Source organism: Ictidomys tridecemlineatus, chromosome 4 (assembly GCF_052094955.1).
Source record: "Ictidomys tridecemlineatus isolate mIctTri1 chromosome 4, mIctTri1.hap1, whole genome shotgun sequence".
Taxonomy (NCBI): domain Eukaryota; kingdom Metazoa; phylum Chordata; class Mammalia; order Rodentia; family Sciuridae; genus Ictidomys; species Ictidomys tridecemlineatus.
Window position 1 is genome coordinate 102,565,981 of NC_135480.1, and position 20,436 is coordinate 102,586,416.

The 20,436-nt window shown below is 51.2% G+C and overlaps 1 protein-coding gene and 1 long non-coding RNA gene across 8 annotated transcripts in view; one reads left to right on the forward strand and one right to left on the reverse strand.

Annotated features, from left to right (window-relative positions):
* The window catches only part of Usp2 (ubiquitin specific peptidase 2), a 25,755-nt gene continuing 5,319 nt past the window's right edge, over window positions 1-20,436 (reverse strand). For 3 of the 7 annotated variants that reach the window (XM_013360004.4, XM_013360003.4, XM_040285372.2), the window contains exons 2-14: window positions 17,275-18,110; window positions 5,839-5,889; window positions 4,867-4,990; window positions 4,550-4,661; window positions 4,344-4,454; window positions 4,090-4,154; window positions 3,541-3,644; window positions 3,373-3,453; window positions 3,163-3,241; window positions 2,497-2,604; window positions 2,201-2,321; window positions 1,670-1,749; window positions 1-1,350 (exon numbers count right to left, since the gene is read on the reverse strand). In XM_013360004.4, coding sequence (XP_013215458.2) covers window positions 1,169-1,350; window positions 1,670-1,749; window positions 2,201-2,321; window positions 2,497-2,604; window positions 3,163-3,241; window positions 3,373-3,453; window positions 3,541-3,644; window positions 4,090-4,154; window positions 4,344-4,454; window positions 4,550-4,661; window positions 4,867-4,990; window positions 5,839-5,889; window positions 17,275-18,069 — 2,013 coding nt within the window. In that variant the 5' untranslated portion in view covers window positions 18,070-18,110 and the 3' untranslated portion in view covers window positions 1-1,168. Of the gene's footprint in view, window positions 1,750-2,200; window positions 2,322-2,496; window positions 2,605-3,162; window positions 3,242-3,372; window positions 3,454-3,540; window positions 3,645-4,089; window positions 4,155-4,343; window positions 4,455-4,549; window positions 4,662-4,866; window positions 4,991-5,838; window positions 5,890-9,138; window positions 9,478-17,274; window positions 18,111-20,436 lie in introns of those variants that run through there. The other 4 variants (XM_078047162.1, XM_005328374.5, XM_005328376.5 and 1 more) reach the window with 4 other exon arrangements.
* Window positions 9,559-20,436, forward strand: part of LOC144377206 (uncharacterized) — an 18,543-nt gene continuing 7,665 nt past the window's right edge. Inside the window, exon 1 of the long non-coding RNA XR_013437940.1 lies at window positions 9,559-9,824. This is a non-coding gene — a long non-coding RNA (uncharacterized LOC144377206). The remainder of the gene's footprint in view (window positions 9,825-20,436) is intronic.

Sequence of the window (20,436 nt, forward strand, 5' to 3'; positions counted from 1 at the left end):
TTCTTTCTCAAAGCTATTATTTATTCTGTACAAGGTTCCACTGTACATTAGACATTCTTCTACTCTTGCTTACACAGTAAACAAGTGTACACCAGCCCTTGGGCTCAGATTCACAGGTCTTCCCTAGAAAAGGGTGTCAGGCCAGGTAAAACTCAGGGTGTCTTTCTCTAGTGCCTGGTCCCAGGAGCTCTGGGATGGTCCAGGCTCCCTGGGGCACAGGCTGGGCCCAGCTGTGGAGTGTGCAAAGTGCACAGTGCTCCATGCCTCAGTGCTGAACAACTTTGCTCTCTGGGATGGCATGGAGTTTTGTCTAACAACTTAGGGCAAAACCCAGGAATCATACAACAGAGGCAAGATGTCCCCAGACACCCAGGCTCCAGCTCCTAAGGAAGGACCAAAGGCCAACACCAAGAGGAGCTGAGGGGTGGCATGGGCATCCCTGAGAAACTCGGTCCAGAGGGCCTGTGTCTAGGAGGCTCTGAGAAGGGGCAGGTGGCAGGAAGGCAAGGGGAAAGGGATGTTAAAAGAGAATAAATTAAAGGAGAGAAGCTTGAGGGACAGGGGGCTTGTGCTATCCTTCAAACAGCTAGGGAGTAGACCAGGGTAGGTAAGAGGTGGCGGACAGGAAGGACTGATACACTATCGTAAGAAATCGTTTTACCTACTTCCCTCTTAGCCTCACTGCAATGCACAACGTACCAGGGGCTCAGGGCGGGACCCTATTTCCCCCAGTGGGTTTGAACATGGCACTGGGGAAAAGGGAAGGGACTGAGGGATATTTCAGGGAGGGGCAGTTACCCCCTGGTCCCCAAATGCTATAAGGCACAATTCTTGGAGGCAACTAGATTCCATCCAAAACAAAATGAAAAACCCCAAACAAAAACTTGTTTAGATCCCAGGTCTACTGTGGTGTGCTTGGGCCTGGCCAACCCCGCCTAGCACCACAGGGGGCTAGCACTGGGAAAGTTCTACTTGAAGAATTACACAAAAAGGACCAGCCCAACATGCCAGCTATGAAGGGGTGTGGAGGAGAGGGTCTCCAGTCTGAACACTTTCATTACGGTAAGTAAAAAAATCTGGGCTTTAAAAAAAAACCCAAACCAGCTTTCCTCAAAGATGTCCCCTTGCCTGTGCCCTTGGAGTTAGCAGCGTTAAGAGGGCTCTTGGCTCATGGGTGCTTCCTGCTCTGGACTGGTGAGCAGGTCCAGGTAGAGACAGGCGCCAGCTCCTCAACGGTGCCATGATGCAGGCAATGATGCTCCCAGAAGGCTCCAGAGGGTGCTGTCTTCCCAGGAGGCGCAGGGGCTGGAGAGGACGGCAGGTGGACGAAGATCTTCTCCCCACAGACTGCTGTTGTTTATTACACACAGGAAAAAACCACAAGCTTAAAAATGCAAACAAGAGAAGCCGAGGGAGCACTGTGCTGACTCCGGTCTCTGTGTCCAGTGGATCTTCCCGCCAGGCCATGGCTTGGGGGCACCCAGCTCCTTGCTCCAGACCCTGACCAGGCTGCATCAACTCCTGCTCAGCAGCTTTATTTTAGTTTATTTTTCTCTTATTTGTCAGGTTTTTTTGTTGTTGTTTTTTTTTTTTTGTCTTTTTAAAAAACTTAGGGTGTGGGGCCACCACGGGGAAGGGGGAAGGGCTGTAGCTCCTTGCTGCTACATACGGGAGGGTGGACTGGCCAACTCGTAGAAGAGCAAATAGGCGTCGCTGGTGCGGACTTGGCTGGAGGACATGGGCGTGACACTGTGAAGAGAGCAGGGAAAAGTCAGAGTCCTGGCCTGGGAGGTCATCAGGTTCACAGAGCTGAGTGGCTGAAGAAGTGTGAGGCCCCTGTCTCTCACTTCTCTATTACACACCCACAGCCAAACTCTGTTGGTTTGGTTAGGTTAATCCTGGGGGTTGAACTCAGGGGAACTTTACCACTAAGCCACATCCCCAGCCCTTTTTAATTTTTAAAAAAATTTGAGACAGGACCTCCCTTAGTTGCTAAGGTGGCCTCAAACCTGGAATCCTCTTGCATCAGCCTCCCAAGTTGCTGGGACTACAAGGCATGCGCCACCAGGCTTGGCCCAACTTCTGTGTCTTTTGATAGCCTCAGAACGGGCAGACTTGTGTGTGTTAAGTAGCTTTTGAGCACGCACTGAGAGACATGTGGTCTGACAGCCAGGAGCCCTGCCTGAGCCCCCTCTCCCACCTGGAGTCATTGAAAGTGTGCCATTCGCCTGTCACTGGACTTCGGCAGTAGGCTGTATAATGGCCGCCCATGGTGGTTCCGGAGTGATTGGACACAGCATACAGGTTGTAAACAGCGTGGTCTGGGGAGGAAATGCAAGGCATTGAGTCCGGGGGCACTCTCTACCGCCCTATTCCCTCCTCCTGCCTCTTCTTCCCAATCTTTTGCTAACTCATGTTAGCTTCCTGTCATTTCCTTGCTTCTCATCTGTATCTTAGACACTGTGCCCTGATTCTTCACTTCTTAAAGATACTCACTGGTGTTTTCTGAGGCAAATTCTCTCAAGTCCAGGTCTCTTAGTGGGAAATTCACAAATGTTGTGAGCTTGCTGGTTCGTATCCTGGATTCTGAGAACCGCTTCAGGTCTGGGATTGATGAGTTAAGGACAGATGCATGGCAAGAAGAGAGGCAACTAGATGAGACCACACAAGCAACTGCACCTTCCTCAGGAAGCAGAAAAGCAAACACAAGGAAGTCTAAAAGTTTCAAATTTTCCTACTCTGCTCCTCTCACCAAAATTTTGGTGATTTTAGATGATCTCTTTGTCATCAGTCATTCTCATAAGTCAGGTCCCTGCTAGGTACAGTGGCACAGGAGGTCGAGGCAGGAGGACTGCAATTTCAGTCAGCCTCAGCAACTTAGAGAAGATCCTGTCTCTAAATAAAATTTAAAAAGGGCTAGGGCCAGGTGCAGCAGTGCAAGCCTGTAATCCCAGTGGCTCAGGAGGATGAGATAAGAGAATCACAAGTTCAAAGCCAGCCTCAGTAATGGTGAGATGCAAAGCAATTCAGTGAGACCCTGTCTCTAAATAAAATACAAAATAGGACTGGGGATGTGTCTCAGTGGTTGAGTGCCACTGAGTTCAATCCCAAGTACTCCCCCCCCCAAAAAAAAAAGCCAAGGCCCAGGGACCTTAAGGATACGGAGCACCAAGATCTTTGGGAACCTCTGGATGGAGAATTTCTTTATACATCTTTTTCTGGCTCGGCAGCGACAGCATGTCTGAAAGACAAGATAAACAGAGCTAAAGAACCTGTGGGAGAAATCAAAGGGCAAGTCTAGTAACTCCTCGGCTGGACCTTTCCCAGAGAAGTCTCATGGAAATATGCTGTTGCTGTCAAAGGATGACTTACTGGCTTTTCATCACCATCAAGCACATCCTCTTTGGTGAAAAGCCTCATGCAGTCCATTAGTGTTACCTCAGGATAACCTCGCTGGAGAGAAAAAAAAGTATAGGTCAGCTGTTGATGACATGGAAGGACAGGAGGGAGCTCCAAACGTGGGGCAACAGTAGTGCATACCTTAGCAATGGGCAGTGAGAGGTCCCAGAAGGGATCAAAGACTGTAGAGCAGTAACCACAGTCGGTACATGTCAGGGAGCTCTTTAGCTGCCCAACAAAGAGATCTGGGAAGAGAAGGTCAGGAGATGCTGAACACAGGGGGGGGGGGGTGCACACAGTCTTCTCACTGTTCCTGCCTCAGTTTGTTGGATGTGGGCAGAAGCAGAGTTCCCCGCAGAATGACTCTTAAGGCTTTTCTTTTTTGCAGTGCTGGTGGGACCCAGGGCTTCACACGTGCTAGGCAAGTGCTCCCCCACTGGGCTGACCTCAGATCTACTCAGGGCTTTTCTTTTTTTTTTTTTTAGAGAATTTTTAATATTTATTTTTTAGTTTTCAGCGGACACAACATCTTTGTATGTGGTGCTGAGGATCGAACCCGGGCCGCATGCATGCCAGGCAAGCGCGCTACGGCTTGAGCCACGTCCCCAGCCCATACTCAGGGCTTTTCATGCTCCGCTCAGGTGAAACAGGTTACAATAAGGCAGCCATTTTTTCCGTCTGTGCACTTACCCCCAATCCGACTGTCTTCTCGTTCTAGATATTTCCTCCACATCTGTCGCCCTTTTTCATCATCACTGGGAACCAAAGAAGGAAGAAAACTGGGTCAGAGCTCTAACTATGTTAAGCTTAAGGGTATGTCAACGTGGATCTTTGATCTTCAAAAGCAAATCTGGTTCTCCCCAAAATAATTTACCCCAAAGAAACAGGCTGAAAATTCAAGTTCACAAAAGTTTTGTTTCCCTATAGCATCCTCCCCTACTTACGGGAGATGATCAAGGTTCTCAGGGTTGGACTTAGGCCTCACTGTCACTCGGTTCACCTCATTGTGGAGCCCATCCAGAAGAAAGCGGAGGAACTCCTGAGCATCCTGCTGACTAACCCAGAGAAAAAAGTGTGAGCAACACTTCTGTATCAAGACTCTGCTCTTGCTGCCACCCACCTTGGGAGGACATGTTTGCAGGACCCTTACTTATAACCAACGAAGCGTGGTGCATATCTCTGGATCTGGGTCTTGAACTCAGAAGGGCTCACCACATCATTGGGGGATGAAGTCCATATGGTCTGGATTAGTTTTGCAAACTCTGTTGGAAGAAGAGAGCAGAGAAAGGGTGTGGAGGGCAGGCGAGATATTTTCTATAAGAAACTCAAATTAGAATCCCAACAAAAAGTAGGCAAAGACAGAAAAGTAGAGAGGTATTTCTAAAACACAACTATTTGCACTATTCGAGTGGAGTGGAAAAAGCATCAAGTGAGGAAGCAGGGCCATGTCCATGCACGGTTCTTCACCTTCCATGAGGGTTGTGTGTGCATTGCTGGTGTGGCTGAGGTCCCGCATATAGAGCCTCTGGAGGCAGTAATCTCTCAGCTCCCGGGTGTTGCTCAGGCACTGCAGAATCGAGTTCATGAAGCACTGCAAGAGATGATCCAGAAAATCAGCGGGGACCACAGTATCGACCTTAAATGTCCCCCAAAGGTTAGAAACTTGGACCCCAGCCCATGGTGCTGGACATTTTAAGTGGGGCTCTAGGGGAGGTCTTTAGGTCACTGGGAATACACCCTTGAAGGGGACTGTGGGACCCCAGTCTCTTTTCTCTTTCATATCCTGGCCATGAGGTGAGTGGTTTTGCTTTACCATGTTCCTGCCATGATGTGCTGCCTCACTGTAAGCTCAAAGTAATAGGGCCAATTAATTGTTCATGAACTGAAACCTCTGTGAGCCAAAAACCGTGTTGTCTTTATAAGTTAATTTATCTCTGGTATATATTTATCTATACAGTGGGGGAGATCAAACTTTTATGTGGCATTTCTATTACTTAGCACCAAAGGCTCTTTGTTTTCATCTACTCAGAAATGAACTTCTTACAGCCTCAAGTTTCTCTTTTTCTATGTGAAAGGGGTGAAGTAAAGCAAATTGCTACTATTGGCCCAGGAGACATAACTGGTTGTTTACAACTGAGGTGAGTAAAAGGGAGTGGGTACGCTGGACAGAAGGGGTGGGAAGCAATGGGTATCCTCAAGGAGAAGGATCCAGGAGAGGAGCAAGCTGACAGTTAAAAGGGGAACTTCCTTTTGGCAGTGCTTCCTGCTGGGGGCGGGTGAGGCAGAGCCTAGCAATTCCATGAAACACTCGCCAGGAAGGACAGGTACCAACTGCCCTAGAGGGCAGGGAGTCAGTTGGAGCCAGGAAGGGACTCTGGTTAAATTTTCCCAGAAGAATAGGAGTGGCCCCAGGAAAAAGGTAGGCTAGGAAGAACTCACCGTGTTCCCAAGGTTTCGAAGACCAGCCAGACCCTGGGCACTCTTAGAATTCTGTAAGCAAAGAACACAAAATATGTAAGAATGAGGCAAAGTGGCTGGCCCTCTGCTGGGCTCTCTCATGCAACTGTCTGCCAGCTGGAGCCATAGCAGCAGGCCACACCTGTTTTCTTTTTCAACCTTAGTCCCTGTACCTTGGAGGAAAGAGGGCTGAAGGCGGCTTAATTTGAATACACAACAAAAAATGTTCTTCAGGGGTTTTCTTTCTTGTATGCACTACATATTCCCCATCTTTATGTTATTGTAGTGACTGGAGATTCGAACTACAGACTAGGAATTCATATATTAGGGTATTTAAGTCCCAAATCCAGGCCTGTCTCAAATGACCTACATTTAGACTAAATGTCCAATATAGAAAGCAGCTATCCTAACAGGCACTTCAAGGAGCTTATGAAAAGTTAAATGACAAAACACCCAATTAAGTTTCGATATTCAGCTGGGAAAAACTCAAGTCTGAATTGCCAGAGACAGGTGGAATTCCTTCCAGCTGAGCTCAGCTCCTAAGGGCTGATGAAAGGCTGGGAGAATCCTCCCTGCCTGGTTCCAGTTTCAACATCCTGACTGGCCACTGACTGAGAATCCTTCTGATGGCATACTGCAGCCAAGCCGAGGTGAGCACCTGGCTGAAGGTGCCACTCTTGCTCTTGTCTCTATTGTGGAGGTTGGTGAGGGGGCTGGAGAGAGAGCAGGTGCTAGATTGCGGACTCTGAGCATTGTTTGTCAAGGGATCTTGGCTAATCCTGGGCATACCTCCAAAGGAATCAGAAGACCTTCAGCCCAAAGGGTTAAAGAAACAGTTTGCCGGTGAGTCTGCCGCTCCCTCTTTCAGGAAGGGCACCTGGGAGCAGGCAACTCTGGAGCAACACTGGCTGGGGCATGCGTGGGGCCAGCTCAACCCTGATCAGAACAGGAGCCTGAAATAACTCAGCTAAAATTACTCATGCCATGTGCTGACAGCCTCATAGGCTGTCAGCAGCTCAAAGCCCATGAGATTGTCAGTTGGGGGGGTGGGGAGGAGCAGGTTGAAGGAGGGCTTTTCTCAAGAACTGCCTTGCCCATCCCACAAGTAAGAGGATCCCTCCCCTGGCTAGTTGTCAGGTCCAATCCTAACAGGTAAGGGAGAAAATACACCCAGAAGAGAGACCTGATTTAAAACTGGGGCTGGAAAGAACGCCTACTGGCAGCAGGTGGGGTGTGAGCATCCTGCTTGCTGGGGATGGCAGGATGCAGCCACAAACAAAATCTGAATTTTACCTCACTGACAGTCTAAACCCCAATGTTCCAGGAAAAGGGCCACCAGAGATGATTCCCCAGGACAGAGATCTTATCAGCATTTTCAGGCAGAATTGATGAAAGATTCCCAGGGGGCCCAACAACAACAAAAACAAAAAGGCTACAGAAGTCTCCATGTTGCCCATTTGGAACCAAACTTAAATGTTAAGTGTGCCCACACAGAATGCCCACTCTTACACCTATTTTTGGCAGTGCTTTATTAGCTCTTATCCTCTGTGCCTCAGACGACATCTGTCTAAACAGGCTGTATATGCAAAGCATTCTACCACTGGGGACCATGTCCATATACACCAAAGCAGGCCCTCAGCTGAGACAATATCACACCAAGCACTAGTGGGGGTGGGGAAAGGGACACCAGAGTCATCTGCCTACAGAGGCACTCCTGTTTTCACTCTGACCCAGCAGTGGGAGGTAAAGGAGGGTGTTTCATCTCTCATGGTTACTATTCCTAAGGATCTAATACTTCTGTGGTCTTGGGGTGGGGAAAGGAGAGAGGATCCTTTAAGGCATCACTAGACCCCTCTGCTAATTTTAATTTTTCTTTTTTAGGATGGGGAGTTGTGCTTTTGTCTAAAATTTCCTGAGTTTAAAACTGCATGCCAATTTCTGAGCACTCTGTGTGGAATGTGAGGGGTAGCAGTAGGGGTAAGAGACTAGGGGAGATCAGGGCTGCTCTATGCCCAGCCAGATATTCTTCTGCCATGAATAGGAAATCAGGAGCTCTAGGGAAAGTCAGCACTTTCCATTCCAGAGAGGAACAAAATGTCCCAGGAGTGACCTTTCTTACAGGGCAAACAATCCTACCTCAGCCTGGCAGGGAGAGAGAGGCTAGAACTTGAGGAGGTGGGATAGAGACCCTGTAGAGGCAGCCTTTTAAAGGGAAAGCAGAAGGAAAGCTGTTATGCTGAGACTCATGTGCAAAGAGTTGAGAAAGTTTGGACCCTGTGCTCCCTTACACTAAGCCATCAACAAACCTAGTTTTGACTCTGTAGCAAGCTCTGTTCTAGAGAGCAGATGCCACCTCCAGAGTTGGTAAATAGCACTCCTTTCCCAGGGCAGGAGCCAGGGCTGTCGCCTGGGTTAATGAAGAGGTGTCATCTTGGGTATGGGGCCTACTGAGGTTTTTGTCTTCATACTGGAGACCCCAGTCTTCATACTGGAGACGCTTACTTTACCTGTGCAGGGAGGGTCAGCCATGAGTCCTGGCTACAGCCAAGGAGCCCAGTGTGGCCCTGGCACGGGGCAGGACACGCACTGCCAACACGGGAGCTGCTGCCTGTTACATAAGACCTGTCAAGCTCAGGCCCCTTCTCCCTTCCCCAAGGGGACAGTGCCCAGCCTCAGTCCCAGCATTACTCAGGGCAGCTGCTTCAATTGAGGGATCCCCTGCCTACTTCCCACACCTGGAGGGCCTGCAAGAGAAAGGAAGTTGCCCCCTTTTACCTGTCTGCAACTCCTCTGCCCTTCACGGGGTCAAAGGACCCCGTCACCAACCCCTGGGCGAGAGCCCTTTGGGAACAGAGTGGGAGGCGGCCCCTTGGACCAGCCTTCCTTGCTGGGGTCTGGCCTTGGAGGAGTCACCCGGCAGAGTCCAGTGTGCTGCCAGTTCCCTCACACACCAGCCCTAGTCAAGGTTACGCTTTCCTGCACCTGTCCTGATAGGTGCCCGGAATTAAGAAACCGAGAGCCACCTGGTGCCCAGGTCACCGACAGGGAGGGTAAGGGGGACTCGGAAGTTGGGACCTGGACAAGGGGAGGGGGCCGCGAGTAAGAGTGTGATCACCTGGGGAGGGGGCATTCCTTGCTGGGAGACCATGGGAAAGGAGGGGTGGGGGCTGGGAAGAATCCGTCCCCCCCGCCGAGGGGCGCGTGGCGATCCGGGGACATCCTGGGGAGGAGGCGGGACCCCAGACCCTTGGCGTGGGGGGTCCCGGAAAGGGGCCCGCGTACCTTGGCTTTGTTGAGCAGAAGCCCCACGAAGGTGGAGAGCAGCAGGGACGGGGAGAGAGGGGAGCGCGGCCTCAGCTCCTTGGCGAGGGCGGGAAAGGGGGCGGCCGGGGGCTCCTCGGGCAGGGTCACCGTGTACGAGGTGCGCATGCTGGGGGGCGGGCGGCGGGCTCGGCCCCACGTCTAACGTTGGTCCAGGGGGCACGGGGAGTCCCCGCGCGGTGCCACAGCCGGCACAGCAAGGCCGGCGAGGCTGCCACAGGACACGGTCCGCGGCGCCCGGCGGTAACCGTTACCGCGGGACGGACCGCGCGCCCCTCCACCTCAACCTCCCCACCGCGCGCCGCCAACCGCCCCGGCTCGGCTCTCGCGCTCCCGCGGACTGCCAGCCCCGCCGGCGCCTCGGGCCCCGCGACGTCAGCGCCAGGGCGGAGCCAGGTCCGAAGCCCCGCCCATCCCCGGCACGCGGACACCAGCGAGGCCGCCGGGCCTGCCCCCCGCAGCTCGCCGGTCTGCTCCGCGCGGGGCAGCTAGGTGACCCCCGGCCCGACCCGGCCCGTCCGGGTCCGCCAGCAGCAAAGGGCTGCAGGTCCCCCGGAGGGGCGAAACCGAAACACGCAGCCCCAACTCAGAACAAGTTGTCGTTGGGGGCCGCAGAGGACGCCTCCTCAAGACCCAGCGTCACGCGGGTGAGCTTCCGCCCAGGCAGCATAGAACCCCGAACTTTTGGGTGCCGCAGATCATTTCGAGACCCTCACGAGAGCTCTCTACTATTTTCAGGGCAAAATGCATAGATGGCATAAACTTGTGTTCAGCATTCAGGGGGACCCAGGCCCTCAATCTGTGTGGGTGGATGGGCCCAGGTAAAGAAGAAAGATTTCCACGGCCTTGGCACTGAGTTTCCATCCTCCAAGCTTAGTTTGGCCCATCATCAAGAGAGGCAGTACTCGTTTTATAAGGTACAATAGGTCACCGGCCCTTTTGGCTCCAGGAAAGAACCTTTTTTGGGTACCCAATTACTCAACTCCATCTCTTTGAGAATCTCAAATTTGAGTCGTTTGTGGGAGATGGGGAGATCAGGGTTCAGCTGGTGTGGGGGTGAGCATTCTGCTCTGACCCCAAGTGCAGCAGTACTTGGAAGAACCAGGGGGTCTTGAGGGGCGGGTTTTTTATGCTCCGCCCCCTCACCTAACAGGGAAGTGCACGAATCAGCCTAGAGAAAGTATCTTGTTTGGAGCTTGCTGGCTATTTTTAGCCAGTATCTTTAGCGTTTAAAAATACTCTGAGAGGCAGCAGTGTGTGCTGTTACTCATCTGTGGGCTCCTTCTGTTCCTCCTGGCGTGCTCATCCCCACATGTACACGAGCATTGCACACATGACCACAGACACATGGAGATTGGGCCCGGGACACATGTGTGGGCTAGGCCACCCACAAAACAGCAATTTAGTGATAATGGGAGGGAGCAGGGAGAGTATCGTCACCATGACCTCTTCTAGTACTGGTGACAGCAGAAGGGGACAGGTGACAGGAACCGAAGGCTGCTGTGCTCTGTGATCCTTGAGGGCAGTCTTGTCTGGAGTGTGATCTCCAGACTCTGACCTAACCTGGACAGGGCAACAGCCTTTTCCTCCAAGCTTCCTTCTCTCCAGCTACACCCTTTAGAGCAGGTCCTGTATTGTCTGCACAAAGCTTGAATTCAATAGCATTGTGTCTTCTCTGAAACAACTACAGTGTCTTACATCCAGTTGGGAAGACTCAGGTAATGCCTAAGGCCATTCTCCATGGCCTCCCTCCACTGTCACCATTCTCCTGCTTTTCTGCTCCCTACCACCAACTGAACTGCTCTTATTCTCTGCTTAAAGAAAACTGCCAAACAACAACAGACCTGCCACTGATTAAGTCCTTATTAAATGTCAGACACTATTCTAAGGGCTTTATGTATATTATCCAAGTTAATTTCCATAATTACATGATGAAGTAGTAACTATTATCTCTATATTACAGATGAAGCCCATAGAGGTCAAATGACTTGCCAGGATCCGAAGGCTAATAAATGATGACACTGGAATTTTGAGCCCAGACCTGTCTAATAACTCGCACTTTTAACAATTGCTAGGAAATTCTGGGATGCCCTTTCTGCTCTCTGTCAATTACTTACTTGTAAATTCTGCTCAAAACTCATATCTTCCACAGTCTTCTCTAATTAACTCCACCCAGTTCTAAACACCCCATTACTGCATATCCTCAGTCTACTACTAGCATTCAGTTTGCATGCTATTAATTTATCTTAATGTGTTTATTTTTGTTTTATAAGTGTCTCTAAAACTTTCGTAAATGGTCTTAGATTATGTGTGGTTTGTCTTGGTTGTGCCAGCATGCGAAGCCTCCTCAAGGGCAGGGTTGTGGATTCTCTTAATGAGGTCTTAATGAAGACAGTCAGACCAGGCTCTGCTGGGAATCCTGCAAGTCCCACTGAGCCTCAGAGGGTGGGGTGTGAGTCTGGTTCTGCATGTTGAGCAAGTGTGCTGTGGGTGGGGGGACACTGCCCAAGAGTATTCACCCACTGCAGCATTTGGCCTGTGTCCCCATGACTTAGAGCCAGTGACGTGAGCATTCCTGCCCCAGGACACCTTGGCATTCTGCCATGAACATTCTCAATCTTTCCTGGGATGCAGGAGATTGGCAGGGAGCAGCTCGCCGGGACCAGGGTGGGCCAGATGGGGAAAGCTCTAGTATGCGAGTGCTTTGAGAAGTCTGGGGTGAGTAGAAAGACTTCACACAGGATTCAGTCTTATCCAGAAGGTCTGGCTGCTCCCAGACACAGCCAACAAATAATTATAGCTTGTTTCTCAACTAGCCCAGTCCCTGGGAGACCCTTTTTCCCTAGTGCCATTTCTTGAAGTGGGCTTTGCACAAAGGAGATCATCTTTTGGGATCTGTGTGTGGCCTAGGCTCTGTGACTTTCTATGCTTAGGTATATCAAGATAATCTGAGCTGGGCTCATTCCTGATGACCAATACTCCCATTTCTCAAAAACTTGGACTTGCCTGCTTCCCATGTAGGATGTCATGTTCTTCACCTCACATCCTTCCTGGCAAGAGATGGAGTATGAATACATTAAACTCTGAGTTAGCTCTGTGAGGCCAGGACCTAAGATTGTCCTCTTTCAGATCTGTATATTGGTCCAGAGTTTGGTGACATTGCTTGGGCTTAGGCATATGTCTCAAGGCCAGTGACCTGGTTCCTAGCAAGTACCTACAGTTGCTATAGATAGACTGGTGGTCTGATTGACTGACAGATGAAAAGGTAGAGGCTCTGCATCCTTGTTAGGGGTTGAGCTTGTAGTCCACAGTGTGCCTTGGGAGGAGGGTCAGTCTGCTTCCCTCACTAGCTGGAGGAAGTTCTGTGTCCCTGTATGACTTGGATCCCCCCCCCACACACACACACAAGAGGCCAAGATAATTCTCTGTACTCTTTTAAGCCCCAGGCAGTCTGGCCTGAACCAGCTGGATTCCTGAAGCCCATATACTTCCTTCTCTTGCTTATACCTCTGTCCGGGGTGCCAGTTTTACTTATCCATTGAGGTAAGGGGGGCAGGCAAAGAGCCACGTGTGCAGCTCTGGGCTTTGAACCTGATGTTTATTTCTAAAGCCGATGGTCAGTGGAGCGGCTCCCCCAGGGGCAGGGAACATTTTGCCAGGCTTGGATTAACTTCTGCATTGCTGAGCCCCACCCCAGCACCACATTAACTCCTGAAGATGTCATGGGGTAGGGGCAGAGGAAAAGGCAGGGAGGATGGATGGTTCTGGTCACTGACTGAGAAATCAAACCTGGGTTTGGCAGTGCTAAGGCCACCAACCAGGTCACAGCCGACAGCCAGTCTTCAAGGAATGGAGACATCAGCATCTTGCTGATTCTAATCAAACCACAAACTAGCTGCCCTTTCCTTCTCAGCAGCTAGTACTGGCCCTCCCTGGCTGTGAGAACTCTCCATTAATGCTTTCCCTGAGTGACCTTCCTGTGCTGGCAGCACAGATTCAAGTCCTCTGGAATTCTGATCTCCTCAGGGAAGCTGAGTGAGCCTGGGGTGGGTATGGGTGAGGATGGGCCCCAGGGTCTCAAGCTGCCAAGCTGGACTAGCCAGCAGGGATGCAGTCCAATGTGGCCAAGTCAACAGGAGTAAGGGATGAGAGAGGAAGGTCAGCTTCTCTCTCACCTAGGAGCTCTTGGGCAGTCCTGCCATCCTCAGCTGCTCTCCCTGGAGAACCACCACTTGCTGCAGGGCAGCATTCAAGTCCAAAGTCCCACCTGAGAGGAAAATCACATGACCTCAGTTTATATAATCTCCCTGTCATTGAACAGCTGGAACCCAAGGCCTCAGAAGATGAGTCAGCAGCCCCAGGGGCAAATAGGACCCAGGTACTCAGGTTCCATCATAGGAACAGTACTCTAAACTGAGAACAAGGGTGTGCAGGAGAATAGGCTGGGTCAGACTCCGAGCCTTGGTCTCTGACTCTCTGTTGAGGAGCAGGTGCCCAGCCTGCTGACTGTGCTCAGGAAGGCCCTGGGCCAACCCCTGGCTCTTCTTGGGGAGAGAGGGGAGTCTGGGAGGGGCAAGTGTACGGCTGATGCCAGCAGGCAGAATGCCAGGGCTGGCAAGGAGCAGCTGGAGGGGTGGAGCGGAGGAGGATTAGGAAGGATTGTAGGGGTTAAAGCGCAGCCTGGCAGGGCTCAGTGGGAACAGCTTGTCCTTCTACAGGCCCCAGGAACAGGAGAGGTGGGGCAGAGTGGGGAGATGATGGGTCGGTGCTCCAGCTCCTGGCTCTGCAGGGCCTAGCCACCTGGGCTGGCTTGTAGTCCCCACTGGGGGTAACCAGCTATTATTTTTCACCATCACTGCCCTGGCTCACCTGTCTGCATTTTTAGCCGAAGGTGAAGCCTCTGGGCAGACCCTCATTGTCCTAGTGCTGTGCTGTACCCCACAGACTGGCATTTTGTTGGTGCCTGCACAGGCACGGGGAGGGGGTTGTTCAGAATTCATGTTCTTCCCCACCAGTTCTTTACTCATACTCAGTGGAGTCTGTAATATTCCAAGTTCTTGATGGCTGTTACTGTTAATTAGGGGAAGGAGTCTCGTTGGAACAGTTCTATTCCTGCTCAGGGCTTGCGTCTGACCTCCCTTTCTCTTTGAAAACCAACTGTAGGTCAGGTTGGCCCTTTGAGAGTCCTGGGGTATAGGACACATTTTCTCACTTGTTCCTCCTACAGGGGGGCCTCTCCCCACTGCAAAATACACCTCCCCTTTATCATTTCCATCCCATCTCAAGTTTATTTTTGGTGTTGGGGATGGAATCCAGGGCCTTATGCATGCTAGGTAAGTGCTCTACCACAGAGCCACATCCCCAGCCCTGCCTCTTACGTTTGAATGAACTATTCCATAACATTTTACTGATTTTAGATTCCCCACATTCATTATTTGTTTTGAGCCTCGTGGCATTCCTGTGAGGTGGGCAGGGCAGGTGTGATCATTCCCTTTTATAGATGAGGAAATACAACTCAGCTGATAGGTGTCCAAGGTTTACAAACTGTACCTTCCAGAGGTCATGGGAAGCCTGCCTCAGCCTCAGATGACCTCTTCCTTTCTCACCACTGACTGCACTTAAACACACCCAGGACAACCTCCTATTGTTATTATTTGAGAACTGATTTCTCCAAGTGAATTGTGAATACAACAAAGGCAAACCAATGGCTTGCACATCTCTTGCCTTCCAAAGCACCTGGAAGAGTACAAAGAGGATTGACATTTACTGAGCACCTACAATGTGCCAGGCACTTTCACATACATTACTGTTAATTCCTCACAAAATGTATGAAGTGGGAACTTAGGATCACTCTCATTTTACAGAACAGGAAACAGGTTCAGAAGTTAAGAAACCTACTCAAGTAAGCTAGATGTTGAGCACTCAGTACTAGGCATTGAGTGTCGGGCTAGTAAGCATGAATGAATGGATGAAAAGATGAAAAGATACCCACACCCCAAATGGAGATCTAAAGAGAAACTGGACCTGATTTTAGAAAGAAGTGGACTAGGCCACATGAGCCGGGTTGTTCTCACCTGTATAGGACACAATCAGCTTCCAGAAGTGAGAACAAAAGGAGTGAGGTAAACAAAGGTCTTAGGCTTCTGAGCCCCCTGAAGTCACTGTAGGGCATCCCTGACCACTTAAGAGTGTTGTGAATTGCTTCTGGATGGGGGCAGAGGGGAAGGATGTTAGGGCCACTGTGTTTGTCACAGGGCAGTGTGCCATTCCTCTGAGGAACTCTCTCAAAGCTTCTCTCTCCCTGGTCCTGGGGGTTGGGGTGGGGCCAGTTGGGCCCTTGGGAAGGGCAGCAGACTCCAGGGAGAGCTGGCTGTGAGGAAGGAGGCAAAGTCCCAGTGGAGTTTGACTCCTAGTTGAGACACCCTGCTCTCTCATGATAGGGTATTGGGGTAGGGTCTATAGTTCAGTATTTGGGGAGCAGGATTTCAACTTGAACATGCTTAGAAATCACACGAAGAACTTGTGACAAGGGCAGATTCCCAGCCATTATCTCCATAGAATTTGTGCCAGTGGGTCTGGATACACTGTTAAGTCCTGCAGGTGATTTTTGATATGGGTAATCTGCAGACTCCTCTTGGAGAAACACTGCTTACCGGAATGTTCTGTTTTGAGCAAAGGGAGGCAGTCCTCAGAAGCTTTTAGGACCTATGCCACCTCTTGAACAACATCTGACTTGTCTAAGTGAATCCTGCTCCACCTTAAGCATACCTTAAGCACAGTTCTGTGAGAGCAGGTGTTTCTCTTCCGGGTCAGCTCTCCTGACACAGTCTCACACTTGCTTCTACACTAGCTCTACTAGTTCTACTAGCTCTTTAGTACAGCCAACCCTGCCTTGTGGGGGTCTAAATGACCTGGGAGACTCCAGCTTATCTGTCTTCCCTGGTACTTCCCAGATGGCCCAGCAAGGCCAAGGCTCTCTTAAGTAATGCCATCAGAATTGTTTTCTCAAATCTTTAGTTATGACACACTTTACAGTGCTCTGTCTCTAGAGCTGGACCCTTACTCCCTTTGCCTAGGCAAGAGCTCTAAGCATCATTTTTTGCTGTGGCACAGCTGTTGTTCACAAAAGGCACATGACCTATGAGAGGGAGTAAATAAGGTAATGGAGCTCACACAGCATCCAGCCCTCTTGCCTGTATGTTTGCCTGTGTGCCTATCTACCTGTCCATCCAGCTCTCCATGAATCCATTCACCCAACTCTCCATCCATCTACCCACCCACCCACTCATCCATCCATCCATCCATGCAGTCAGCAGGTCAGCTGAGTTCCATGCTCTATGAGGCACAAGAGGGATCCAGAGACAGGATCTTTTCCAGTCTCTGACAACTTGCCATCTAATGGGCACACTAATAACTACAGAAAAGGTGGAATATAGTTAATGCCTCTGGAGAGGTATTTTTAGGAATTAGATACAAGGGAGACCATGCTAGTCAATTGTTCAGTCTCCAGCAAAGCTGCTTTCTTGGTTCCAACCCACACAGGAATATAGAGGTATTAGATTGTCTCAAGCCCTAGTAAAAAATGTCTCCACAATTTTCTCCAAAGGTACTTTAGTCCTGGTGTCCAGACATGCTGGGCCTTAGCCCATTAGTGTCCATCAGAGGAAACTTCCTCTTCCTCTGGTGTCTTAGGCCCAGATGTAAAGCCTGAACAAGAGAGATGCAGCCAGAGCAGACAGGACCTGTTTGCCACAAGGAGCCCTGGTAGTCTGGAGGCTCCAGCATCTAGCTCCCTGGCATTTTGGCCGGAACAGGATAGGTGGAGAATAGCAGTGTGTGTGTGTGTGTGTGTGTGTGTGTTTGGGGAGTAGCCAGGTCATTTGGAGAGTGATGCTGAAGCACCTCTAAGCATACAGGTCCTTGGGAGAGCAGGAACCCTCTTACCCTGGCAGTGTGACAGGAGGGCACTAGACATGCTGTCTCCACTAGGCTTGCCATCCACCATCAGTTAGGTTGGGAATCCTGACCTTAACCTGGCTCTTCTGCATTAGCAGCTGTCTCCCCAGCCCATCACTGGGTCCCCAAGGGTAAACTCACCAAGGCCTCTCGTACTGGTGAGCTGGAGCGGCTGGGCCCAGGGGCCTGGCCCTTGCTCTTCTCCCACAGCGTGTAGCGGCCACTGGGTCGGAAGGTGGGACTGAGAACTTCAGGGACTCGTGAGGAAGGGGTTTGCGTGAGCACCTGAGGTGCACTGCCCTTGCGACCATAGTTCTCTAGGTAGTCCGTCAGGTACTCCGAGCGGCTGGCTGCCTGGTAGAGCCCCTGCAGGGCACAGAGCTCCTTGCGTGTGCGGGCCAGCATAGGGCTGCGGCCTAGGTTCCCGGGGTCTATCCGGTAGCCATCTGAGGTCCGGTAGCTATCTGAAGTCCGGAGGCTGGAGAAATCCCGAGCCAGGTCTGATTGGCTATTCGATTTCTTCTGGGTCAAGGTTACCCCCTGGTCACGAGCATTCACAGGCAGGTAGCTGAGGGAGTTGCTGGTCACTCCGTAAGGGAATCCACTGCCCCCACTAAGTCCACTGCCTGAAGACCGCTCAGTGCCCCGGGTCTGGCTCTCTGCTCGTTTACTACCCCCGATGATGTCAGGTCTCAGCAGGGGGCGTCCCCGGTCATAGTCCAGGATGGAGGAGGGGCCGTAAGTGCGGGGACGGGGGAGGAAGCCCGTGGGGGGGCTTGGCTTGAAACCAAGCTTCTCCTTCTCCAGAAAGGAGGCGGCCAGGTTGGCCCCATAGGAGGAGGGGGTATAGGTGCCATAGCCCGATTTGGCATAAGGGACATCTGTGTAGCGGGCCGATTCTGTGTAGCGCTTCAGGGTGGAGGAGAGCTGGGACATCCTTCAGGGCGGCACTCAGTGGGGTCTGGGAGCCTCATGGGCTGAAAGACAAGGAAAGCAGTTGTCAAAGGGCCCTGTCATGTGCCGGCCCTCCGTTGTGCCTACCATCTATCCCAGATAGACCAGGACGTTAGGGCTTAACTGGGCCATCCAGTCCACAAGAGGCTACTGGCTGCCAAGAAACGCACACACACATTCAGGTGTGCCCTTGTAGTCACACCAACATTCATGCATTCACAAAAGAAATCAGCATCTGCTATCCTGTCCTCACCTCTGCAACCTTCTAAGCCACACACCCTTCTCCAGCCAAATCCTATCTGGTTCCTGTGCTCAGATTCTGAAGAAACTTCTGAGCTGGGAATGCTAGGTTTCCCGGGGTCTAGCCTGTAGCCCACTGAGATCTAATAGCTATGTGAGGTCTGGAAGCTGGAGAAATCCCACTCCCACCCCCTGACTGAGAACTCTGGACTTTTTTCAAGAGTCACCATGGATTCCTGCCCTCTGACTTAAGTAATGAGCAGGAGCTCTTTGGCATTGTAGACTGTCTGCTGTGATGATCTGAAGATCATGGGGTGAGATCTCTCACAAGGAAAAAAGGCTCCTGAGAAGAAGTGATGGGGATCAGTGGGCAGGGGAGGTGGTGAGGGAGCATTCAGCAGAGGGACTGGACATCAGTCTCCACACTGCACCCCAGAGTGCTTCCCTGAGAATGGAAACCTGCTGCTTGGTCCTGCAGTGGGGATACTGCTATGGCCAAACCCACCTTCTTTACTGAGCTTAGCCTTCTGTGGAGTTAGGGCCTCAGGGCCTCCCAGGGATTCTCCTCCCAACAAGGATGCTAAATTGCTCCTGTTAAAACTTGATTTGGGCAAAGGGGCCCCCTAGAGGCCAAAATCCTGCACTGCAGGTGACACCACTCCTCCCTGGCCAGTGGATCTGATGAAGGAACACAGAAATCACAGAATGTGGAGCTTGGAGGTCCCTAAATGATCATGCATTTTAACTTCTCTGTTGGACAGATAGGAAAAATGATGTTAGTTTGATCAAGGCCACACTCTGGCAAAGTCAGGATTGGAATCCATGTCTTTTAGCATGTGACCCAGCATTCTTTCCATTTTTCTCCCCCTTCAAAGTTAGGCTCAGCTGGGGATACCTATAGTGCCACCATCACCCCAGCATGCAGGCTTCATCTCCACTTTAGCAGGAGTGGCAGGAATGCTTCAGAGAGAGGAGCAAGTAGGCTCACGCCCCTTTCCTCAAGGATCCTCAGGGGCTCTTGGGGAGTTCCCTTGGTGTGGGGATGAAGACCTTTCTAAGACTCTCAAGGTAGTGTGTGTGAGGGGCCAGCTTTGATTCCCCATGACAGACTAGCTGGGCAGTTTTTTTACTACTCTTTTAACCTCTTTGAGCCCAATTTCTTCACCTGTAAATGAGTATAATGATTATCATCATGATTCCTATCTCACAGGGTTGTTGTGAGGAATAAATGAGATAATAACACGTGAAAGCCCCTAACAATGACTGGTTATTATCTCCTCTCCCAGCCCCTGCCAGGCAGCCTGGCTCTTCCCTATAATAATAATGTCAGGACTGGCCATCTCCCAGCCTGGCTGGCTCCTGACCTCAGCCTAGGCACCAGGCTTCCTCCTGCAGCCCCCAGAGAGATTAGTGGGCAGTGGGCAGACACCTAGTTGTTGAACAGACACTGGCTCAGGCAGCCCACAGCCTGCCTGCGTTAGACCAGCAACCCAGCTCATTAGAGCAGAGAGGACCTGGTGCCAAGCCCCAAATGCTTAAAGCTTGGCAGAAATCTCTAGAAATCCAATCCATGCAAGACTTGGGATAGGTGTAGGAGTGGGAGATGAGCAAGTGGTGACTTCCATGTAGGACCCAGAAAATCACTCTGCTAGATGTTTCCAGCAGTTTTAATTCCAGGCTGGCCTCAGGAAGGCCCATCCACCTTACTCTCTGCCCTTACTTGCTTGGCCCACAAAACCCATGCTACCTTTCATGTACTCTCCCTTGTCCCCTGGCTCCCACCTCCAGCACAACTTTCACTCTTATCTAGGAAAAAGTAACTGGGGGACCATCTCATCCAGGGAAATGATGGGAGAGACAGAGGCTCAGGAGTGAGGGCAGAGGACCAGACCTGCTGTTTCACTTTGGAGAACTCCATCAATAATGCAAAGTCAAAGAGACTCCAGGTCTCTGGAGCTGGGCTCTGGACACCCTGCCACCAATCAGATATTCCCTCACCTCCAGGGCATGAGCTCATGGCTAGTCTTTAACAGCTCACCCTCCCCTCCCCAACACTCCCGGGGGAATTGGTATTCTGCGGCAGTGCCTTAAGCCCATGACCTCTCCAGC